The following is a 22,005-nucleotide window of genomic DNA, read 5'->3' as shown; positions in this document are numbered from 1 at the left end:
CATTGGCATGTTCCACAAATTGGCTATGTTGAGGGTGCAGCCCTTTCCACCAGGGATTGTGGGACCACCTCAGGAGGACAATGATGTGGAGGAAGAGGAGGGAGGGAGGAGGAAGCCAAACAATCAGCCTTTTGGACAGGCTATCCATGACTGGCTCATCAGATTCCGTGTAGCTCACCACATCCCCATCATACCACCCTTGTCTCACACTATATCACAGCAGACTTCTGGGCACACAGTTGAAATGAGAGACACCACACAAGATTCCAAACACAATTAATGCATTCATCTATCAACATACCACGCATGTTACATGAATAATATTAACTAATCACCCTTTGGCAATCCCTTAGTGCCTGTCATTCATGTGTCTTTTCCAGCTCTAATGCTCCTACGCAGTGTGTCCCCAGTGGCTGCATCATGGCTGGTGGAAGGCTGCTGAGTTTCCATGCGAGACACTTCAGATGGCATTGCAGGATGACCTCGAAGAGCTGTGACCGAGAAGGCCCGGCTGTAGACTGCACCACCTCGGCATGTGTGGCAGCAGTCTGGGCTGGTTGGCTGACAGGCAGCTGCAAGAGCAATGGCTGGGTGGCAGTGGTTGGAGTAGGGATGCTGTCATCCTGAGCTAGAACAGCAGGTTCCTGTTCCACAGACCCACTGCCACAGACCGGGCGCCTCAGCATTCCTAGCAATCTGTTGGAGCTCAGATTGCTGGCCCCCTGCTACACCATGAAAGCCCAATTCGATGGCAGCAGTCACAGCTTGAATGGCATCATGTTGAGACTGCATGAGAGCAGGCAGAGCTTGGATTCCACCAAGCAGAGACTGCATGAGAGCAGTCTGAGTTTCTGCTGCAGCCTTAAGATGGGTCGCTTACGCCTGTGCTGCTATGGAAACTGTAACATTGCTCATCTTGTGGACCATCACGTCTGGGTTGCTGCAGTGTTTATGGGAGTGTACCATCATTTGCAGATGTGACATTATGGGCTCCATGCTCTGTGCAGAGCCCCGTGCAATGTTGGAGGCGGACTCCTCCACGCTCCTTGCCATTGCCGAGAGGCTCTCTGTCAGGCTTGCCATTGCACCTATCATTTCCATGTGCATGCCCATCACCCTGCTTCTGAAGGCCACCCCATCAAGGTCCTCATCTGAGTTATGTACAGCAGAACAAGCCCTCCGGGGAGCTGGCCCCTGACCTACCCTTTTCCCCCTGGCCCTGCTGCAGCCCACTCCTGCCCGGTGCCTCTTTCTGTGCAGATCCCACTACCACATTAGTCTCTAAAGAATGCGTAGTGCCAGTATCTGAGCTGGTGTCTGCGAGTGACAGATACAGTGACGCAATGTCGTCTTCCTCCTCTTCTCCCCCATCACTCCCTGAGGTGCCCTCGAGGACAGGCTGCTCGAGTGCTTACTGATTATCTGAAAGCAGAAAGGCACAAGAGTTGGGTTATGGTGAGGGGAGGGAACAGGAAGGCAGAAATGCATACATACAGCATGAGTAGCTTGAAAGTGAGAAAAGATTGTGGGCTGAGGGGGAAGTGGGATGTGAGCAGAAGGAGTAGGGATGAACATACTGTTCTTGGCCCCAAGGGAGTCAATGTCGCCGGTGGCCATGGTGCTCACCACTGGCACCCAATGATCTCCAGTACTCTTGTCTCCAGCTGGCTCAGCTCTTCAATGTGGGCTTCGCCCCTTCCTGTCCACTCCTGCTCACGCTGGTTGTGAGCCACCTTGGCATGCAAGAGAAAGAAAAGTGCATGAGTGTGATGCGATGTGTTTGAGTGATGTGCCTGCCATAGTTAAATAGCTGTCATTGTGTGCAAGGTGTGAGATATGGGTGTGAGAGTTGATAGGTAGGGATTGTTGGTGGGTGAGTGCCGGGGGTGTGGTGCATTGAGCAGTGTGTGAAGCTTGTGGTATGTAGTATTTGTTGAAGCCTTCACTCACCCTGACCATCCGTGCAAGGTCGTTAAACTTCTTCCTGCACTGGGTATGGTCCCTAGCGACCACAGCGCTGCCCGTGATGTGGTGTGCCACCTGCCGCCACATAGTGCAGCAGACTTATGGCGAGGACCTCCTGCCAGTTGTCGGGTATAGGATCACCCAACTTCTTTCCACCACATAAACCAATGCCTCCAAAGCTTCATCCGAGAACCTCTTCTTGGGGCGACGAACTGCCATCAAGATTTGTAAAGAACTCTTCCTTCTCCTTGTCCTCCTTCTTATGGTTGTTGGGGCAGCTGCACGGATGCTGAGAATGAGGTGCTGCAGCATCAATGAACATACACTTTAAGTTGTGAAAAAAGCCTGTGGCAATCATGACTTGCAATTAGACTGCATCCAATATTGGTCCACCCTTTCACTGCAAGGAGAGAGTAGTACAGTGGGATTAGTTTTGGATTGCTCTAGCAAAAAGCCAGCATAGACAAGATGGGCTGAATGCTGTTAACATCAATGGTTCTACACTTTTCCCTTAGCTTTAGTTGTTACTTTGCCTTGAAAGGTGGATGTGCTAAGTATGGGTATGTTACTCTCCTTTCTGAAGAGATTTGGCAGGTTCCTGAGAGAGAAGGACATTGGGCATATCTGGGATGTGTGGGTTAATTAAGTTTGCCCAATAATGTGCCCTAAAGAATCCTGCATTCCTGGTGTTTGCCTCATTACATTATGGAGTTGGAAGGAATTTCTCATGAGTTTTTCTAGAAATTGGCCATAGCTGGGGAGGGTGGTGTGCACGTTTGTACCGTCACGTGAATAAAGTTAGCATTGATGGACCTGATGATCTTTTCTCGCCCTTATTGTATATTTGTAAGAGCCATATCCAACTTATTTTGAAAAGGTCAAATAAATTACTTCCAGCTATTTAGTCAGTAATTTCACCTCATTTCAATCAACTTACGACTGGAAGCTTAACTTTCAAAGGCCCCAATTTTCCCCAAAGAAAAAACTTGCCTTAACTTACCTGGACGCCCATTTTTTTTAGGCCCCTCAGCACTGAAAAGAAAAAATCGTAGTTTACTCACCAATGCGCACCCTCTGGCACAGGCGCTTCCTGATCCAACTCTGTAGGGCGGAGCCTCCAATGTGCACTGAAACGGCACAGCACATGCGAGGAAAAAAAAATCCTAACCCACTGCACATGCGCAATGTGCATGTGCACAAATTAACAAAACATTTGTAATCCCACTGCGCATGCGCAGAAAAAAACCCATCTGCACACGCGCAGTACAAAGTATAAAACAAACAGCACGTGTGGGGACTGTGAGAATCCATTGGTGGCAGAGGTGGATTCACAGGTAAGAAATACAGCTTCGTTCACGAGATGGCTGCAATGGAAGGGTGCAGAGAAGGTGAAAGGGCCAGGTTCGGAGAAGGGGAAACCATAAGGGTAAAGAGATTTTGTGCGGATGAAATTGAGCACCTGGTAGACTTAATCGCGAGTAGATGGGAAGTTCTTGAGAACAAGGGGAGCTTCGGTAAAAATAAGCTTAAACCTTCTGCACTCGTAAAAGTTTGGGACCAGGTCGCAGTCGAGTTTAATGGAATGTCCATGACCCCGAGAACCGGTGCGCAGCTGAAGAAATGGTGGCAGGACCTCAGACAAGCAGTGACTGTAAGTAATACATTAAACTTACATTTATTTGGGCTTTAAAATATATGTATATTTATGCACTGCAATAACATCTGCAAATGTGGTGTGTGTGTGTGTGTGTGTGTGTGCACACGGGCGTGCGCGTGTGTTTAGAAAGACCCTCTCTTTAAAAAGTTGCATTTGCATCTTTGTAGATGGTGTCACAGATCAACCGAGAACAGTCACAAACTGGAGGAAGTCTGCCCAGTAGGCTGCAACTAACAGCCTTGGAGCAGAGGATAGCGTCAATCATTAAATGCCACAGGAGAAGACCAACAATCAACGCGCAAGCTGGGCCCAGTTTTTCATGAGAGGGTAAGCCCTGCAAATTGCACAGTATGGGTTGGCTGAATGTTATGTACTGTATGTGCTTCCTATGCTTCTCCTTCCACAGTGCTGCTAACCAAGCATCTATCTTTTGTTTCACAGAGGTTGAGCATCAGGAGGAGACAGAAGGTGCACCTGAAGTTGAAGGCGAGAATGTTCAAGAAAATGACACGTCAGATATTACAACTGAGCATAATGATGAGCAGCAAGAAGTCATAGACGACGAGATGGTTACCCTGGATTTGGAGGTGCTGAAATCATCGAGGATTCCAAGCCCTTTCATGAGCAAATCAAGTGAGAGGACTTTTCTAGTGTGACATCTGAGGCTGCGGGTTTAAGTATGTCGCAGCAAGCCACACCTGCGAACTCCAGACCTGATCCAGAAACTCTGGACTCTGAGAACTTAGGATATCTTGTGGGGATGAGCAAGGAGAACATCGAGCAATGTCGATTGCTCCTAGAAGCCGTTGGTGGGGTGAGGGCAGAGTTGGGGGGATTGTCATTACAAGTTGAAAGACTTTCGGGATGGTTGGATGAGGTAGTATCGGCACTAGGGCTCACCCAGGCTGCCCTTAATGCGAGGAGCACTTTCCACTCCACACCAAATTCAAGGGTTGATCCTGAGGATGACTCTGACGACAAAGAGGTACCCGGGCATTCCGCCATGACACATTTTGGCACTGTCCCTGTTGTAGCCCAGCATCAAGGAATGCCGCGCCGGAAAAGGAACAGACTACACCTGGCGGTACAGGGGTGGGCAAGGAAGCAGAAGTCTGCAACTACGGGCACGTGCAGGGTGGCGGCATCTACTGGGGCAGGATTGGCGCACAGTGCGAATGAAGAGGATAGAATAATTGTTTGTTTTTTTGGTTGATTTAATTCATTGTCGTTTGTAAAATTTGCCACTGCTCTGAATAAAGTTTTCTAAGTTTTGAAGATTTAAACATAAGTAAAGTCATGCTAATCACAACTACAATACGCGGACAATGCCTGCGTCTGCGCACATACAGAGGCTGAATTCCAAGTCATAGTCAATGTATTTACTGAGGGATATGAAAACATGGGCCTTTCGCTAAATATCCGTAAGACAAAGGTTCTCAACCAAACTGCCCCCCCAGTCATCAAGATCCAGGGCACAACGTGGATCATTTCCCATACCTCGGGAGCCTCTTATCAACAAGAGCAGACATTGACGATGAGATTCAACACCGCCTCCAGTGCGCCAGTGCAGCCTCCGGCTGCCAGAGGAAAAGAATGTTTGAAGACGAGGCCCTCAAATCTGCCACCAAGCTCATGGTCTACAGGGCTGTAGTAATAGCTGCCCTCCTGTATGGCTCAGAGACATGGACCATGTACAGTAGACACCTCAAGTCGCTGGAGAAATACCACCAACGATGTCTCCGCAAGATCCTGCAAATCCCCTGGGAGGATAGACGCACCAGCGTTAGCGTCCTTGACCAGGCCAACATCCCCAGCATTGAAGCACTGAACACACTTGATCAGCTCCGTTGGGCAGGCCACATTGTTCGCATGCCAGACACAAGACTCCCAAAACAAGCGCTCTACTCGGAACTCCTTCACGGCAAACGAGCCAAATGTGGACAGAGGAAACATTACAAGGACACCCTCAAAGCCTCCCTGATAAAGTGCAACATCCCCACTATCACCTGGGAGTCCCTGGCCAAAGACCGCCCTAAGTTGAGGAAGTGCATCCGGGAGTCTCGTCGCCGAGAGCATGCAGAAATCAAGCGCAGGCACCGGAAAGAGCGTGCGGCAAACCAGTCCCTCCCACTCTTTCCCACAACGAGTATCTGTCCCACCTGTGACAGGAACTTGTGGCTCTCATATTGGACTGTTCAGCCACCTAAGGACTAATTTTTAGAGTGGAAGCAATTCCGAGGGACTGTCTATGATGATGATGTACAAATGTTTCATAAACATTTTAATTTTGCACTTTTAACCTGACTCCTGCACTTCACTTTTTTAATGCTGCACTAATAAATACTGCAGGATAACCGGACTGAAAATGTAAAATAGCATCACCCTTTGCATCCTATTGGTTGAAATAATACAGGGGCAGGTTCCAGTACTGAGGTGTTCATGGATCCTGCCTTGTTCTGGATCACTGATGCATGCAACGAAGGACCATGGTGCATATATTAGTGACCCTCACCCAGTCTGGATCCATGAGCAACTTAGACTTAACACTCCAACACACCCAAACTCCAGTTAAACATTCAAGATTTGTGGTGGGAATATTTAATAAACATAAGGTTATGTTCATCTAAGCACTCCAACACACCATAAAAACCTAAAAGATTTGTGGTGGGATTATGTTTTTTCAATTTAACGTTCCACCTTTATTAGAGATCACTGCTGCTTGTCTTTGAGCCTGGAATGTCTTGCACTGTCCTTTGTGTGCAGACCTTCGGCCTGGGCTAGCGGCAGGCCGTGTGGGTGGAGGACCTTTGGCCGGGGGCTAGCAGCGGCTGCATTCAACGTCCAGGAGAATGGGGAAAAGGTTGCACTGCATTGTAGAAGAAGAAGAGGTTTGATATGCTGATTCTACATTTTTGCAACTTTATAATGTTTTCCTTGAACTATTTGGATTATTTTGGGCCGTGAGGACATCGATGAAAAAAGGTAAGTATTTTTTTTAAAATTATTTTTGCCATCATTCTTTTTTCATCGCAGGAGCACCAGTATGGGTAAGTTTTTATTTATTTTATATTTATACCTGCGAATAGTTTAAATTTGGTCTTTAACTTACTTTAGAGTTTAATTGTAAGCTAAATGGAAGTCCCTTCGGCCAGGGATAGCAGCGGGCCAGCGCGGATTCTCTAACTGTAGTTAAGGGTTTTTGCTACGGTGCTCCTAGGGTCTCTGCGCCGATTTAAAAAATTTGTTGGCGGGGAAAGTTTGCCTTATGTGAAAAAATGATGCGGAACCTTCTTTTACAGGTACACCAGCGCCAGAATGTAAGGCGCCAAACATTCTGCCGCTCATAGTAGATGCCAGCGCCCCAACACTGGGTAATCTTTGGAGTGAGCTTTGGCGCCAAAAAATTCACTGGGCGCCGAAAAAACACCGCCCAGTGATGGACAAAAGCTGTGAAACAGCAACTGCAATTTGTTAGAAAATTCCTTTCTTTGGTTTGGCAGCAACTGTTTGGTGTTACCAATCACGTAAAAGATAAGACACACACCAATCTAAATAGCATACCCCATATGTAGTTCAGTGGCAGCACTCTCGTCTCTGAGTCAGAAGATTGAGTGTTCAAGACCCACCCCAAAGACATGAGCATGTAATCTAGGTTGATACTCTCAGTGCAGTGCTGAGGGATTACTGCATTATTGGAGGTGCTGTCTTTTGAACGTAAAAGATCCCTTGGCACTATTTCAAAGAGCAAGGGAGTTCTCCCCGGTGTTCTGGCCAATATTTATCCGTCAACCAATATCACTAAAACAGATTATCTGGTCATTATCACTTTGCTGTTTGTGGGAGCTTGCTGTGCACAAATTGGCTGCCGCAGTTCCTACATTACATCAGTGACTACACTCCAAAAGTACTTCATTGGCTGTAAAGCGCTTTGGGATGTTCTGAGGTCACGAAAAGTGCGACATAAATAGAAGTTATTTATTTTATACATTGTTTAAAGTGCGTCACTTTTATCATTTAGTTTTTGGCATACAGCACATCTTGCTTGATGCTACAGGCAAAGTGGTTTCTTTTACTACACTTGTGCTGGAGTCTTCAATGTTTTGTTCCTACTTCCATTTCTCCAGAATTGACAATTTTATACAATGTGTTTTCACTGTTAAGTTACAGTATAAATACAAAGAGGAACGATCAAGTAAGCGTCAACTGACCATTCAGTAACTAACCTTTCTCCATTTTGTGGCAAATAGTGCACATGTGCAGTACTTTTTTAATAAGGTCCTTTCAAATTCAATGCAGCATGCAGTTGAATGATTTAGCACACAAATCAACCTTTTCTTAAAGACTTCAACTTTGAAAGTTCCTAATTCAATACTTTCCTGCAGAAAAGTTGATGAAAATAATGCCGTCTTTCTCTCCTGCTGCCCTTGGCATATAAGGAAAGAGATAATAGATGCTGCTTTATTGATTGTGCGTGTGAGTTGATTGTGTTATTCCTCAATATGAATTGCTCCCATGGCAGAATTAAGGGTCCAAGTAGAAATATAGTATTAAGGGCATGTGGACCTCAGCATTGTGAATAATGACTCCTCCTACATACTGTGACCTTGCTTCTTTTGTACCCGGTATAAAGCTTGCGATTTTCTTGTCATTGTGTCCCATTTTCAGGTTTGTCAAGGCTGAGATTTATTGCACAAAGTACACCATGTTTGAAATAAATAAATGACTAAACTGAATATTGAAGACATTATCTATTGTGGAAACCTCATACTCATGGAAAAAATGCAATTTTGGATTCTTTTTCATTTTTTTGTTTAAGTTTATATAAGCTAACATTGTAATGATCAGGAAGCTTAAGATTTATTGTTAGATTTCTCATAAGACTTTGCATATACTCAGCAATGGCCCTTCCTGTAAGTAGAATATTGGTCTATTAGAAAAGGGTTATTATTAGCATTTCCTCTCAACAATTTTGATTCCTGGAGAATACCTCTAAGTAGGTATTTTACCCAGTTTTGCTTCAAGTACATGATGTCCCAAAATGTTTTCTCATTGGCGCAGAAATTACGGTGGGCGGTTTCCTGCAGGCGGATGCCTCCGACCTGAAAAATTTCTACGAACTTACCTGGTGGTCCGGAAATTCGATGACTTGCGGTCCTGGGCCTCTATGTGAAGGCCTGCGTAGAGACCCACGTATCCCAGGGATGTAGGCATTTTGTATGCTTCCCTGGGATCAGGTGGGCCGGCCAACCAAAGTAGGGGTATTCCCATTCATACTTGTGGTGAGTTACGTATATTCGGAATCAACGTAAGTATAAGAACATAAGAAATAAGAGCAGGAGTAGGCCATTTAGCCCCTCGAGTCTGCTCTGCCATTCAATAAGATCATGGCTGATCTGATCTAGGCCTCAACTCCACTTCGCTGCCCAATCCCCATAACCCTTGACTCCCTTATCGGGCAAAAATCTGCCTATCTCCACCTTAAATATATTCAATGACCCAGCCCCCACTGCTCTCTGGGGTAGAAAATTCCAAATCTTAGAATCTTATACGGTTCAATAAGATCACCTCTCATTCTTCTAAACTCCAATAAGTATTGGGCCAACCTGCTCAAACTTTCTTCATAAGACAGTCCCTTCATCTCAGGAATCAACCTCGTGAACCTTCTCTGAACTGCCTCCTCCAATGCAAATATATCCCTCCTTAAATAAGGAGACCAAAACTGTACGCAGTACTCCAGGTGGAGCAGGACTTCCCTACTTTTATACTCCATTTCCCTTGCGATAAATGACAACATTCCATTTGCCTTCCTAATTACTTGCTGTACCTGCATGCTAACTTTTTGTGTTTCATGTACAAGGACCCCCAGATCCCTCTGTACTGCAGCAATTTGTAATCTCATCCCATTTAAATAATAACTTGCTTTTTTATTTTTCCTACCAAAGTGGATAACCACATATTTTCCCACATTATACTCCATCTGCCAAATTTTTGCCCACTCATTTAGCCTGTCTATATCCCTTTGCAGGTTCTTTGTGTCCACCTCACAACTGATCCCAGCACCGATCCCTGCGGCACCCAACTAGTTACAGTTTGTCGACCTGAAAATGACCCATTTATCCCGACTCTCTGTTTTCTGTTAGTTAGCCAATCCTCTATCCATGCCAACCCCGTGAGCTCTTATCTTGTGCAGTAACCTTTTATATGGCACCTTATCGAATGCCTTCTGGAAATCCAAATTCACCACATCCACTGGTTCCCCTTTATCCACCCTGCTCGTTACATCTTCAAAGAACGCCAGCAAATTTGTCAAACACAATTTCCCTTTCATATAACCTTGCTAACTCTGCTTGACTGTATTATGATTTTCTATTACTTCCTTAATAATGGACTCCAGCATTTTCCTAACCACAGATGTTAGGCAAACTGGTCTATAGTTTCCTGCTTTCTGTCTCCCTCCTTTCTTAAATAGTGGCATTACATTTGAGATTTTCCAATCTGCTGAGTCCTTTCCAGAATCCAGGGAATTTTGTTAGATTGCAACCAATGCATTCACTATCTCTGCAGCCACTTCTTTTAAGACCCTAGAATGCAGGCCATCAGATCCAGGAGACTTGTCCACCTTTAGTCCCATTAGTTTGCCTAGTACTTTTTCTCGAGTGATAGTGATTGTTTTAAGTTCCTCCCTCCCAATAGCCCCTTGATTATCAATTATTGGGATGCTTTTAGTGTCTTCTACTGTGAAGACCAATCCAAAATATTTGTTCAAAGTCTCTGCCATGTCCCCGTTTCCCATTATTAATTCCCCAGTCTCATCCTCTAAGGGACCAACATTTATTTTAGCTACTCTCTTCCTTTTTATATACCTGTAGAAGCTCTTATGTCTGTTTTTATATTTCTTGCTAGTTTACTCTCATAAACTGCTCTCTCTTTATTATTTTTTTGGTCGTCCTTTGCTGGCTTCTAAAAATTTTCCAATCCTCTGGCCTGCCACTATTCTTCGCAACATTGTATGCCTTTGTTTTCAATTTGTTATCATCCTTTACTTCCTTAGTTAGCCATGGATGGCTCATTCTTCTCTTAGAATCTACCTTTCCCACTGGAATATATCTTCGCTGAGAGTTATGAAATATCTCCTTAAATGTTTGCCACTGCTTATCTACCATCTTACCCTTTAATCTATTTTCCCAGTCCACTTTAGCCAACTCTGCCATCATACCTTTGTAATTGCCTTTATTTAAGTTTAGGACACTAATTTGAGACCTAGTTTTCTCACCCTCAAATTAAATTAGAAATTCTACTATGTTATGATCACTCTTCCCAAGAGGATCCTTTATTATGAGACCATTAATTAATCCAGTCTCATTACACATTACCAGATCTAAAATAGTCTGCTCCTTGATTGGTTTAAGAAACCATCCCAGCTACCTTTGCTGATTTGATTTGTATGAATGGGAATACCCCATAAAATACACAAACACTTAAAATAAATGTTTTTTTAAAAATCACATATTTAAAATTAATCAAAATGGAATTTAATTAATTATTTAAATCAAAAAATGTATTTGTTGACAAATGAATGTCCATATTTTAAAGGGTCTAAAAATAAACTTACCTTATTTCACAGGTTTTTAAATGTTTAAATTATTGAAAAAATGTATTTTTCTGTCCTTTAAAAGTCTTACGCCTGCCTTTATCAGTTGTCAGAATTTCACAGGCATTCACTGGGCGGAGGTTGGGCAATTGCCCACCTCTCCTTCCGCAGAGGCCCTTTTCTTCAGGATGCATGCGATCTGTCAAGAACATAAGAACATAATAAGAACACAAGAAATAGGAACAGGAGTAGGCCATATGGCCCCTCGTGCCTGCACCGCCATTTAGTACGATCATGGCTGATCTGATCATGGACTCAGCTCCACTCCCCCACCCACTCCCCTTAACCCCTTATCATTTAAGAAACTGTCTACTTCTGTCTTAAATTTATTCAATGACCCAGCTTCCACAGCTCTCTGAGGCAGCGAATTCCACAGATTTACAACCCTCTGAGAGAAGAAATGTCTCCTCATCTGTGTTTTAAATGGACGGCCCCTTATCCTGAGATCATGCCCTCTAGTTCTAGTCTCCCCCATCAGTGGAAACATTCTCTCTGCATCCACCTTGTCAAGCCCCCTCATAATCTCATATGTTTCGAAAAGATCACCTCTCATTCTTCTGAATTCCAATGAGTAGAGGCCCAACCTACTTAACCTTTCCTCATAAGTCAACCCCCTCATCCCCGGAATCAACCTTGTGAACTTTCTCTGAACTGCCTCCAAAGCAAGTATATCCTTTCTTAAATATGGAAATGAAAACTGCACGCAGTATTCCAGGTGTGGCCTCACCAATACCTTACATAGCTGTAGCAAGACTTCCCTGCTTTTATACTCCATCTCCTTTGCAATAAAAGCCAAGATACCATTGGCCTTCATGATCACTTGCTGTACCATTCATACTACTTTTTTGTGTTTCATGCACAAGTACCCCCAGGTCCCGCTGTACTGCGGCACTTTGCAATCTTCATTTAAATAACAACTTGCTCTTTGATTTTTTTTCTGCCAAAGTGCATGACCTCACACTTTCCAACATTATACTCCATCTGCCAAATTTTTGCCCACTCACTTAGCCTGTCTATGTCCTTTTGCAGATTTTTTGTGTCCTCCTCACACATTGCTTTTCGTCCCATCTTCGTATCGTCAGCAAAGAAGATCATTAATAGATCGTAAGTTCTGGATTTAGGTGCATGCGCAGTTCATACCAAAACCCGGAACTTGTGGGGCTCCTACAGGTGCATACACACCTTGTATTCAGGGGCCGCGAATTCAGGGCCATTGTTTTGGAATCCAAATTCCATGATTCTATCCATTTATAATCGGGGCAGCAGGTTTATTAGCTGTAACATGTTTTGGGATGTGCTGAGGTCATGAAAGATGTTATATAAATACAAATCTTTCTTTTTCTGAATGTTAGATTTCAATTACACAAGATGATAGAGGTAGATTTTACTGACCTTTGTCCCTGGGCCACGGGATTTCCAGGACTTCCCTGGGGATGCACATATTACAGATGCAGGCCAATCGATCGCTTGCAATTGTAGTACACAGGGGTGTTCACAGTCCTCCTGCCTCAATTTCCAATTTCTTGTTAATTGGGCTCCCATTTTCAGAAGAACCCAAAGATGATGTTGGGCCTTGCGTCGGTGACCCTTGAGATTGGGGGATCTGAGGTGGCTCGGCAGCAAAGCTGAAAGGTAGATGCTCAATTTTTTTCCTGTTGGCCCAGGTTCATTCCTGGGCCAGAAAGCAGCTGCTGTTCTTCAGCAATAGCCAGAATCCCCTGAGGTCCCATGTTAATGTCTGGGACAGAAAATACATGGCTTTGGACCGGCACAGAACACTTTGGTATGCTGTTCCTGTCCAGCAACAGGGCGGGGAGGAGGGGAGGGCCAGTAAAATTGGCCTATTTTAAGGTTTTTTTAAATCAATATTTTGAAGATCACAATGTGCGATTGCATCTATTTTTAATTGAAAACTACAAACATTGCTATTTACTTCTGAAAGTCTATATTCAAAAGTAATGTTTTTTTTGTTCCGAGAGGAATGGAACATTCTTTTCTAGTTGAAAGACTGTTCTTATAGACTGAGCATTCACAATATTCTCAATTAAAGGATGCACATAAATGGAAGCTCAATGTCTCAGCATGAAACATAATGAATATTTTGCATCTTTATTAATCATGTCAGTTTTACAGTTAACTCAAAGACCAGCAGTTTGCAACACTAATGCCTGAAGAAAGTTTCCTAAAAGGCACCTAGGGGCCAAAATAGCCCTGCTCTGGGGTTGGGTTGGTCACTTCGAATTAAATAATATTTTGGCGCTGGGGTGGGACGTACTGCCCCTGGTGCAGAATTGGCTTATTTGAGGCAAAACAGTGTGTGGGGTGGTAACCAGGCATTCGCGGGTGGCCGCGGGGCACTGATGATGTCAGCGCACGCTGATGTGCTGCGTCAACCTGACGCGACACAACATCCCTCCCCTTCTCTTAAAGGGGAGGGCCACTGCAAACTCTGCAGCCTCTTTAGTGGCACCCACTGGGCCACCAGGGAGGGTGTCGGCCGGGCCAACGGCCTGGCACCCAAGTGGAGCTGCATGTTGGCGACCTGTCCACACTTGTCGAACTGACTGAAAAAAAGATGGCAGCCGCTGAGCTACCAACTCCCCTATAAGGGCGGCCAGGGCACCCCAGCCACCACAGCTTCTCGCCCCGAGAAGCTGTCGATGGCATCATCTCACACCGACCTTGCGTCCCACGGGGCAATTTCCCCCAAGGGACACAAATTGGTTGGCGCGGGACGATAAGAGGTCGGCGCGCACGGCGGAGCGCGCCGCAAACTACTTAGCGCTGACGGAGCCACGGGGGCAATTCCGAGGGTTGGGCACTCTGACTGCCGCTCCCGGACAAAAACCCTTTTGCGTCTTTTCGGCCCCGTAACGGTTTACATCTTAATACAAGAAGATTCCTGTTGTGTGATCTTACCTTTGCCAAAGGCATCATCTTTGATGTTGGGCAGAGGATTGGATCTGTCCAGCAAAAACTGCCACATAGGTCACCTTTCACAAGTCAGTAGAAAGAAAGCCTTGCATTTATACAGCTTTACAGCCAAGTAAGTACTTTTTGGAGTGTAGTCACTGTTGTAATGTCAGAAATGTGGTAGCCAGTCGAGCACTGCAAGATCCCACAAGCAGCGATATGATAGTGACCAGATAGTATGTTTTAGTGATATTGGTTGAGGGATAAATATTGACCAGGACTTCGGGGAGAATTCCCCTGCATTTCTTTGAAGTAATGCCATGAGATCTTTTACATCCACCTTAGAGGGCAGATGAGGCCTCAATTTAACATCGAAGATTAACCTCCCTTAGTCACAGTTTTCATGAAGTAGACTGCCATATTGGGATCCTCACGATGGCCTGCCTACCTGCAGAAAGCATTACAAAGTGCCAGCACATATTGAAATATATTAAGATAACAACGAGTTGTTTGTCTAATATCAGCACCTTTGGGTTTTTGATATCCTCTTTATTGGTTGTCTGACGTTCCTTTAATCCTGCGTCTTTGACCAAGTCACCTGTCCTAATATCTGCCTTTTTGGCTTGTTGTCACTTTTTATCTTATTACATTGCTGAAAATGTATGTAGAATTTTGCAGCTCAGAAACAGGCCATGTGGCCCAACAGGTCTGTGCTGGTGTTTATGCTCCACACGAGCCACCTGTCACCTAACTGGTTACTATGTTAAAGACACATTATAAATGTAAGTTGTTGCTCATCAGGAAGAAGTTTAAATGAAACGTTATATCAACCCTTACTGTGTTAAAATAGAGTTTTTGCTTACCTTTGGACAAGATTTCCTCTCTGTGCTGCATGTAATGAAATCATCAATCTGTTATTTATAAAGCAGGCTTACAATTCCCTACACTTGTCAGCAAGACCAGCATTCTTACCTTCCCTGCTGGAAAGGGGTCCATCGTGAGAGGTTTTCCTGTACAGAGAGGGAAATGAAATGATTGGGAAAAAAATCAATTATTGGTTCTAGTATGGACCTCAACCAGTCAGAAGTATTGAATGCTCCGAGTAATTGAAATGTATTTTTTGTAATTACATTTTTGTGTTTGAATTTGAGTCTCCAGATTTGCGATGCAGTCAGATTGAAACAGCCGAGATTAATTATGAATTGTAGCACTCTTATCATTTCGAATTCTATTCTGTTTCCCCCTCAGGGTTGGTTTAGTCCTGGCCAGGTGTTTGTGCTGGATGAATACTGTTCTCGCTATGGGCTACGAGGTTGTCATCGCCATCTCTGCTATCTCAAGGAATTGATAGAACGTGCAGAAGGTGGCACAATGATTGATCCAACACTGCTGCATTATAGCTTCGCTTTCTGTGCCTCTCATGTCCATGGCAACAGGTAATCTTGTAAACCAAAGCTCGATAGCAAAGACCAAAGGTAGTGTACAAAAAAAGACATAGCGATGCAGTTCCAAAAGCAGGAGGGACATGCAGCTCCTCCACCCCTTCATATCTGACTGATCGTATAACTGATTGTTGTCCAAAACTTGCTGAACAGTTGTGTGATTTAGATGTGATTTTTATACAGCTGTATCCTTTTATTCTTCACTTAAATTCCAGTGTGGATTGTGGGTGCTGTAATACTGCCCATGACAGCCATTGACAACAAGAAAGCAGTGACAGTAACCACTGGTAATAACTGCAGTGTCCCTCACTCACTGACACTCACTTTCAAGGCTCACAGATAAAGATTGGCCACTTGGATGAGGTACTGGAGACCAACCAGCATCTTTGAAACTTTACCTCAGCAGGGAGTCAAGGCGTTCCAAGAGGAGCTGGAAAAATTGATAGCAAAAGGCAATTTTTTTTTAAAGCAGCAAGGAAACTGGCACATTAGGTTCTCTGGGTCAAACATGTACTTCCAAGAAACAAACTCCAGAATTCACAATCTGGAACAGATTGTCTAACCCTGCTCTTAGTTAAGGAATGATTAATTCAATTGAGCGACCCAACAATATGGAGAAAAATAATTGAGCATACTCTCTCTTGCTTTATTCCCTACTTTTAGTCATACTTCAAATGTTAATATTTATTTGATTGAACAAAGAACACAGTGCAAAGTGACCTTACAGGTTATCTACCATTAGGTTAATTGGAATTATTCGTGAAGAATTTAAAGTCTGCACAAAACAAATGCACGGTAATGCGAGTCGGAAAGGGAAATAAGCATCGAGAGTAAAAGATCAATAATCGGAAAACACATTGTGCTACAGGAGAGGGATATGGAGTACTAATGGATAGCTCATTGAAACCAGCAGCACAATGTTTGCCAGCAGTAAAGAGGAGAAAGGGCAGCTTCAACTTGCATTTATATAGTGCCTTTATGATAGAAAGATGCACCAAGGGGCTTCACAGAGGCTTGATTGGACAAAAATGAATGCTAAGCGAAAGAAGCAAATATTAGGAGTAGTGACCAAAAGCTTGGTCGAAGAGGTGGGTGTTAAGGAGGAAGAGAGATAGAGACAAGGATGAGAATTTAAATCCTTTGGGGGGTGGGGGGGGACTGGAAACCAATGTAGATTAGCAAGGATGGTTGTGATAGGTAGGTGGAACTTGATGAAGGATAGGATATGGGCAGCAGATTTTCAGATGAGCTGTAGTTTTCAGATGAACGATCGAAGGCCACCCAGGGGAGCATTGTAACAGTCCAGTCTAAGGTGACCACAGCATGGATGAGGGTTCCAATGGCAGATGGGTTGAGGAAGGGAGGAGGTAAGTGATGTCATCGAGGTGGAAGTAGGCGGTCTTTATGTTGGAGAATATATGGAGTCGGTAGTTCAACTTGGAGTTAAATAGGATACTGAGATTGTGAGCATCTGGTTTAGCCCTGAGACAATTACTGGGGAGGAGAATGCAATCAGCAAGGTTTCCTGTTGATTAATGGGATCAGAGCCACAATTTCCTGGTGTGCACTTATACTAGTTGAGGCTCCATGCCAGGATAATGCATTTGGAAAGGCTTCCATTCTAAATGTAATGCTCTTCATAGAAACATAGATAGAAACATAGAAAATAGGTGCAGGAGTAGGCCATTCGGCCCTTCGAGCCTGCACTGCCATTCAATGAGTTCATGGCTGAACATGCAACTTCAGTACCCCATTCCTGCTTTCTCGCCATACCCCTTGATCCCCCTCGTAGTAAGGACTACATCTAACTCCTTTTTGAATATACTTAGTGAATTGGCCTCAACAACTTTCTGTGGTAGAGAATTCCACAGGTTCACCACTCTCTGGGTGAAGAAGTTTCTCCTCATCTCGGTCCTAAATGGCTTACTCCTTACCCTTAGACTGTGACCCCCTGGTTCTGGACTTCCCCAACATTGAGAACATTCTTCCTGCATCTAACCTGTCTAAATAAACCTGTCAGAATTTTAAACGTTTCTATGAGATCCCCTCTCATTCTTCTGAACTCCAGTGAATACAAGCCCAGTTGATCCAGTCTTTCTTGATATGTCAGTCCCGCCATCCCGGGAATCAGTCTAGTGAACCTTCGCTGCACTCCCTCAATAGCAAGAATGTCCTTCCTCAAGTTAGGAGACCAAAACTGTACACAATACTCCAGGTGTGGCCTCACCAATGCCCTGTACAACTGTAGCAACACCTCCTTGCCCCTGTACTCAAATCCCCTCGCTATGAAGGCCAATATGCCATTTGCTTTCTTAACCGCCTGCTGTACCTGCATGTCAACCTTCAATGACTGATGTACCATGACACCCAGGTCTCATTGCACCTCCCCGTTTCCTAATCTGTCACCATTCAGATAATAGTCTGTCTCTCTGTTTTTACCACCAAAGTGGATAACCTCACATTTATCCAAATTATACTTCATCTGCCATGCATTTGCCCACTCACCTAACCTATCCAAGTCACTCTGCAGCCTCATAGCATCCTCCTCGCTGCTCATTCCAGCTCTATTTGTGAGGTGCGGCTGTGATCAGCTGAAGTGTTTTAACTGACTGTAAGCAGGCTCTCTATCGGCATGAAACGTGTAGGCAGTCAAGAAAAAAACAGATAGGAAATGTTTGGAGTTCAACATCAGATTATGATTTCTAATGATGTAGTAACCATACTTCACTATTTATTATGGTATGCTGTTAAATGCCTATTTTTCCAATAAAGAAACCAGTAATTAAAAATGTCATACCTAATGACAGCAGGAGTTGTAATACTTTTAAAACAATGCATTGAAGTAAAGGACTGTAAAGATCTTATACATTGATTTGCTTTGTTAGGATATGCACCTTGTAACAAAAGCATGGCAATGTTAAAATGACCAATCCTTTTCTGCTTTAATCTGCCCCATTCAAATCAGCATAATAGTGCGAGTAGTGTCTATTGTGTTGGATGTGTGTCTATAATCGACTGAATATTTTACACTGGTTTACCTTCCGGGCCGGAAGTCCCGCCCCCGACACGGAATTGGACACGTGTGCCCCTCCCAGGAAGCGGGAGCGCAGCACCACTGGTGCATCAACCCCCAAACCTCCAGGTCAATTTCCCGAGAGGCACAATCACCTCCCTCACCCGGGCCAATGGGGCTATAAAAAGGGATCATTTCGGCCCCTTTCTATAGGGATGAGCACTGAAACACTCGGGGTTCAAATGGAGCAAGAATTAATGTGGGTTTTCCCCCCTCCCCACAACGTGTATAGTTTAAGTCAGGGTGGACATCAAGGTAGTTACAAATCCAGAGGTTAAAATAACGTTATAACAACTTATGCACTGTCATTGCAATAGAAAAGCCTTAAAGAGGTATAATGGACAGCGGTAGCAGTGGTGGAAGAGTTGCGATAGTTGGCCAAAAACAGGGGCAGTACTATTTTAAAAGTGTGGTTGGAAACTTTAAAAAGAGGGAAGAGTTAGCAGTATGGCTGGGGGTTTTAGAGAGTGGGGCTGAGTGATGGATAGTGAGTGGGGGATGGGGGCTGAGCGACCCATGGTGAGTGGGGGATGGGGGCTCAACGACGGATGATGAGTGGGTGATGGGGGGGCTGAGTGATGCATGGTGAGTGGCAGGTGGGGGAGTGGGGCTGAGCGACCGACCCATGGTGCATGGGGGATGGGGGCTGACCGACGGATGGTGCATGGGGGATGGGGGCTGAGCGACGGATAGTGAGTGGGGGATGGGGGCTCAACGACGGATGCTGAGTGGGGGATGGGGGCTGAGCGACGGATGGTGAGTGGGGGATGGGGGGAAGAGATGCACAGCAAGGCAGAGTCAAAGGACAAAAGGTCACAGCCTGGGATAACAGTAGGAAATTGAAAGAAGTATATGGCAAGACCATGGAGAGTTTTGTAAAGGAGGACAGGGATGTTACATTTACTGCATTGAGGAATAGGGAGCCATTGGAGGGCAAGGGTGTTGGGCAAGTTGCAGTTAGTGTGGATCAGGATGAGGAAGATACAGTTTTGAATCAGTCGAAGTTTGTGAACGGTGGAGTTCTGAAGACTGGCGAGGAGAGCATTGAAGAAGTTGATACTTGAGAGAATGAAACAGTCTCCAGCCCCATCCCGGTAAAGAACAACAACAACAACTTGGATTTATATAGTGCCTTTAATGTAGTGAAACGGCCCCAAGGCGCTTCACAGGAGTATTATGAGACAAAAATTTGACAGAGACGGGTGTGTGCTTGAATAGACTCTTAGAAAGGGGAAGGAAGAGAGTGGTGACATTGAGGTAGATCCTCCAAGTGTGCATTGCTGAAGAAGAGGGGCATCTACTGGAAACACATATCAGGGCATTCACCACGATGTTACATCATTTATTTTAATGAATGGAAAATCATGGTGAGCACCCTCACGATCACCCGATATACACTCCTGTCAGGCTCGGCTCAGTTCGGCTCAGCTCTCCACCACCAGCACACATTCAAAAAAACAGCCCTAACTAACTCTTCCCTCCAAAACATTTTTTTTTTAAATAAAGAAAATTGCAGAATTTTACAGTTTGAGGCTGCAGTTACATACAGTGATTACACTTCAAAAGTACTTTGTTGGCTGGAAAGCGCTCTGGGACGTCCTGAGGTTGTGAAAGGCGCTGTATAAATGCAAGCATTTCTTTTTGTTTGCCTAACTTGTTTTATTTCAATTTAAATTCCCCTTGTTTTATTTGTCAGTTAAAAGTATCACATACGAACCACTCTGGGCACCAAAATAAATGTTGCTTTGTAAATAGTGTTCCATAGTTTCCATTACAGAAAGCTTGGCTTCCTTATGTGATATGACAGCACTTGTCTGACCGGCTATCAATCTCTGCGGCTGAAGTGACAGGTTCTCAGCCGTTTACTGATACTCGTTTCAAGTGCAGGTCATCGGAGGCGACATCTTCCTAGCTCACCTTTCTCACCTGTCGGCTCGCGTCCCCTTAACTGGTTCTTGACAGCCGTGGCTTAGAACCATCACCCGCCACAGCGAGCTTGAATATGACAGAATCCTCCAGCATCTCTGCGCTGACTCCAATCTGCTCTGACAACTCATGAGCAGAGTGAGCGTTAGTCAGGGATAACCATCTCGTGTCGGTCATTGAGCTGAAGGGAGGTGACACGCTGCCATCTTGTCTGCACAGGGACATCAAGGAGCTGCTATTCACTAATTCATGTCATCTTTATCTCAAATTGTTTTGATACAATACCCAGATCCTCTTGCTCTGATCCCATCACTGCGCTGCTTTCACATCCTAGCTTCAACCTGTCAATCTACTTTTGCCAAGCAGGTCAAATAATGACTGACAGAATAACATTTTTTTTATAAAAGAAACCATTTCTTTGTCATTCCTGATAAATTTTGCCATTAAAAGATGACAACCTGTGCCTCTAACAATGGTTCGCATGGCTTTAAGGTATGTTTGAATCACTGTAACCAGTTAACCTGATGTGACCTCCTTTGATACTGGCTCTGACAAGGCGACTTTGCTTTTCTTCATTGGGTCATTTCATTGTACCAAACGGTTGGTTCTTTGCTGTGGGATTCTAACACATGCAGTGAAGCCTTGTGTGAAGGATGGTGAGATTTGACTGTTAACTCTGGTTTCTCTGAATCTGCATAAATTGTTCTGTATTTGTTGAGCAGTGTACATCCAAGCACCGATTGACTCAGAGACTCAACCCCATTTATGATTAATAATTACTTTTTTTCATAAAATATTAAGATAGTTTTTGACAGATATGTAATACTGTGATCTATTGAAACTGATTTTTTTAATGTGAGGAAATAGGACTAGATTATCCATTCAAAGTACTGAAACCTTCATAGCTGCACAAATTTTCCAACCTATGTTTTTCGATAGGTGTTGGGTAAATGGGTTACCACCAATCAGAAAATCTACACTTTAATGTTTTCAAATGATGGTAACTTTGTGCTGTGATATTCTAATATTGAAATATCTTTTGCCCTTTTTTGTTCATTCACCTTTCGATCCCCAATGTTGTTTTAATATTCTCTCTTGAAGGAGTTAACCCCTTGCTGGGTTATGGTTTGATTACAGCAGTAGCCCTCTGCCCTCTCACTCAAATAGGCCTGGTTCACATGTGTGAATGCCAGAGGTTTATCTGCATATGGGAGGTGTTCCACTCAAGCTCAATCTGATGTTCATATATTAACTTTCCAGCAGGAATCCTTGGACAGAGATTGGGAGCAGGAAGCCTAACTGATTTTTCCCCTCATAGCTCAAGAATGCTGAAGCCAATTGTAGTGTTCTAGCTCTAGTCTGGTTGAGATCAGCTCAC

The 22,005-nt window shown here is 44.3% G+C and overlaps 1 protein-coding gene across 8 annotated transcripts in view; it reads left to right on the top strand.

Annotated features, from left to right (window-relative positions):
• cadps2 (Ca++-dependent secretion activator 2) overlaps positions 1–22,005 on the top strand; it is an 863,559-nt gene that overhangs the window by 622,764 nt on the left and 218,790 nt on the right. For all 8 annotated transcript variants that reach the window (XM_070900583.1, XM_070900582.1, XM_070900585.1 and 5 more), the window contains one exon: positions 15,435–15,622. In XM_070900583.1, coding sequence (XP_070756684.1) covers positions 15,435–15,622 — 188 coding nt within the window. The remainder of the gene's footprint in view (positions 1–15,434; positions 15,623–22,005) is intronic.

Source organism: Pristiophorus japonicus, chromosome 15 (assembly GCF_044704955.1).
Source record: "Pristiophorus japonicus isolate sPriJap1 chromosome 15, sPriJap1.hap1, whole genome shotgun sequence".
Classification (NCBI taxonomy): Eukaryota; Metazoa; Chordata; class Chondrichthyes; family Pristiophoridae; genus Pristiophorus; species Pristiophorus japonicus.
The sequence above is the reverse complement of the archived record's forward strand: the minus strand, read 5'-3'. Positions and strand labels throughout refer to the sequence as shown.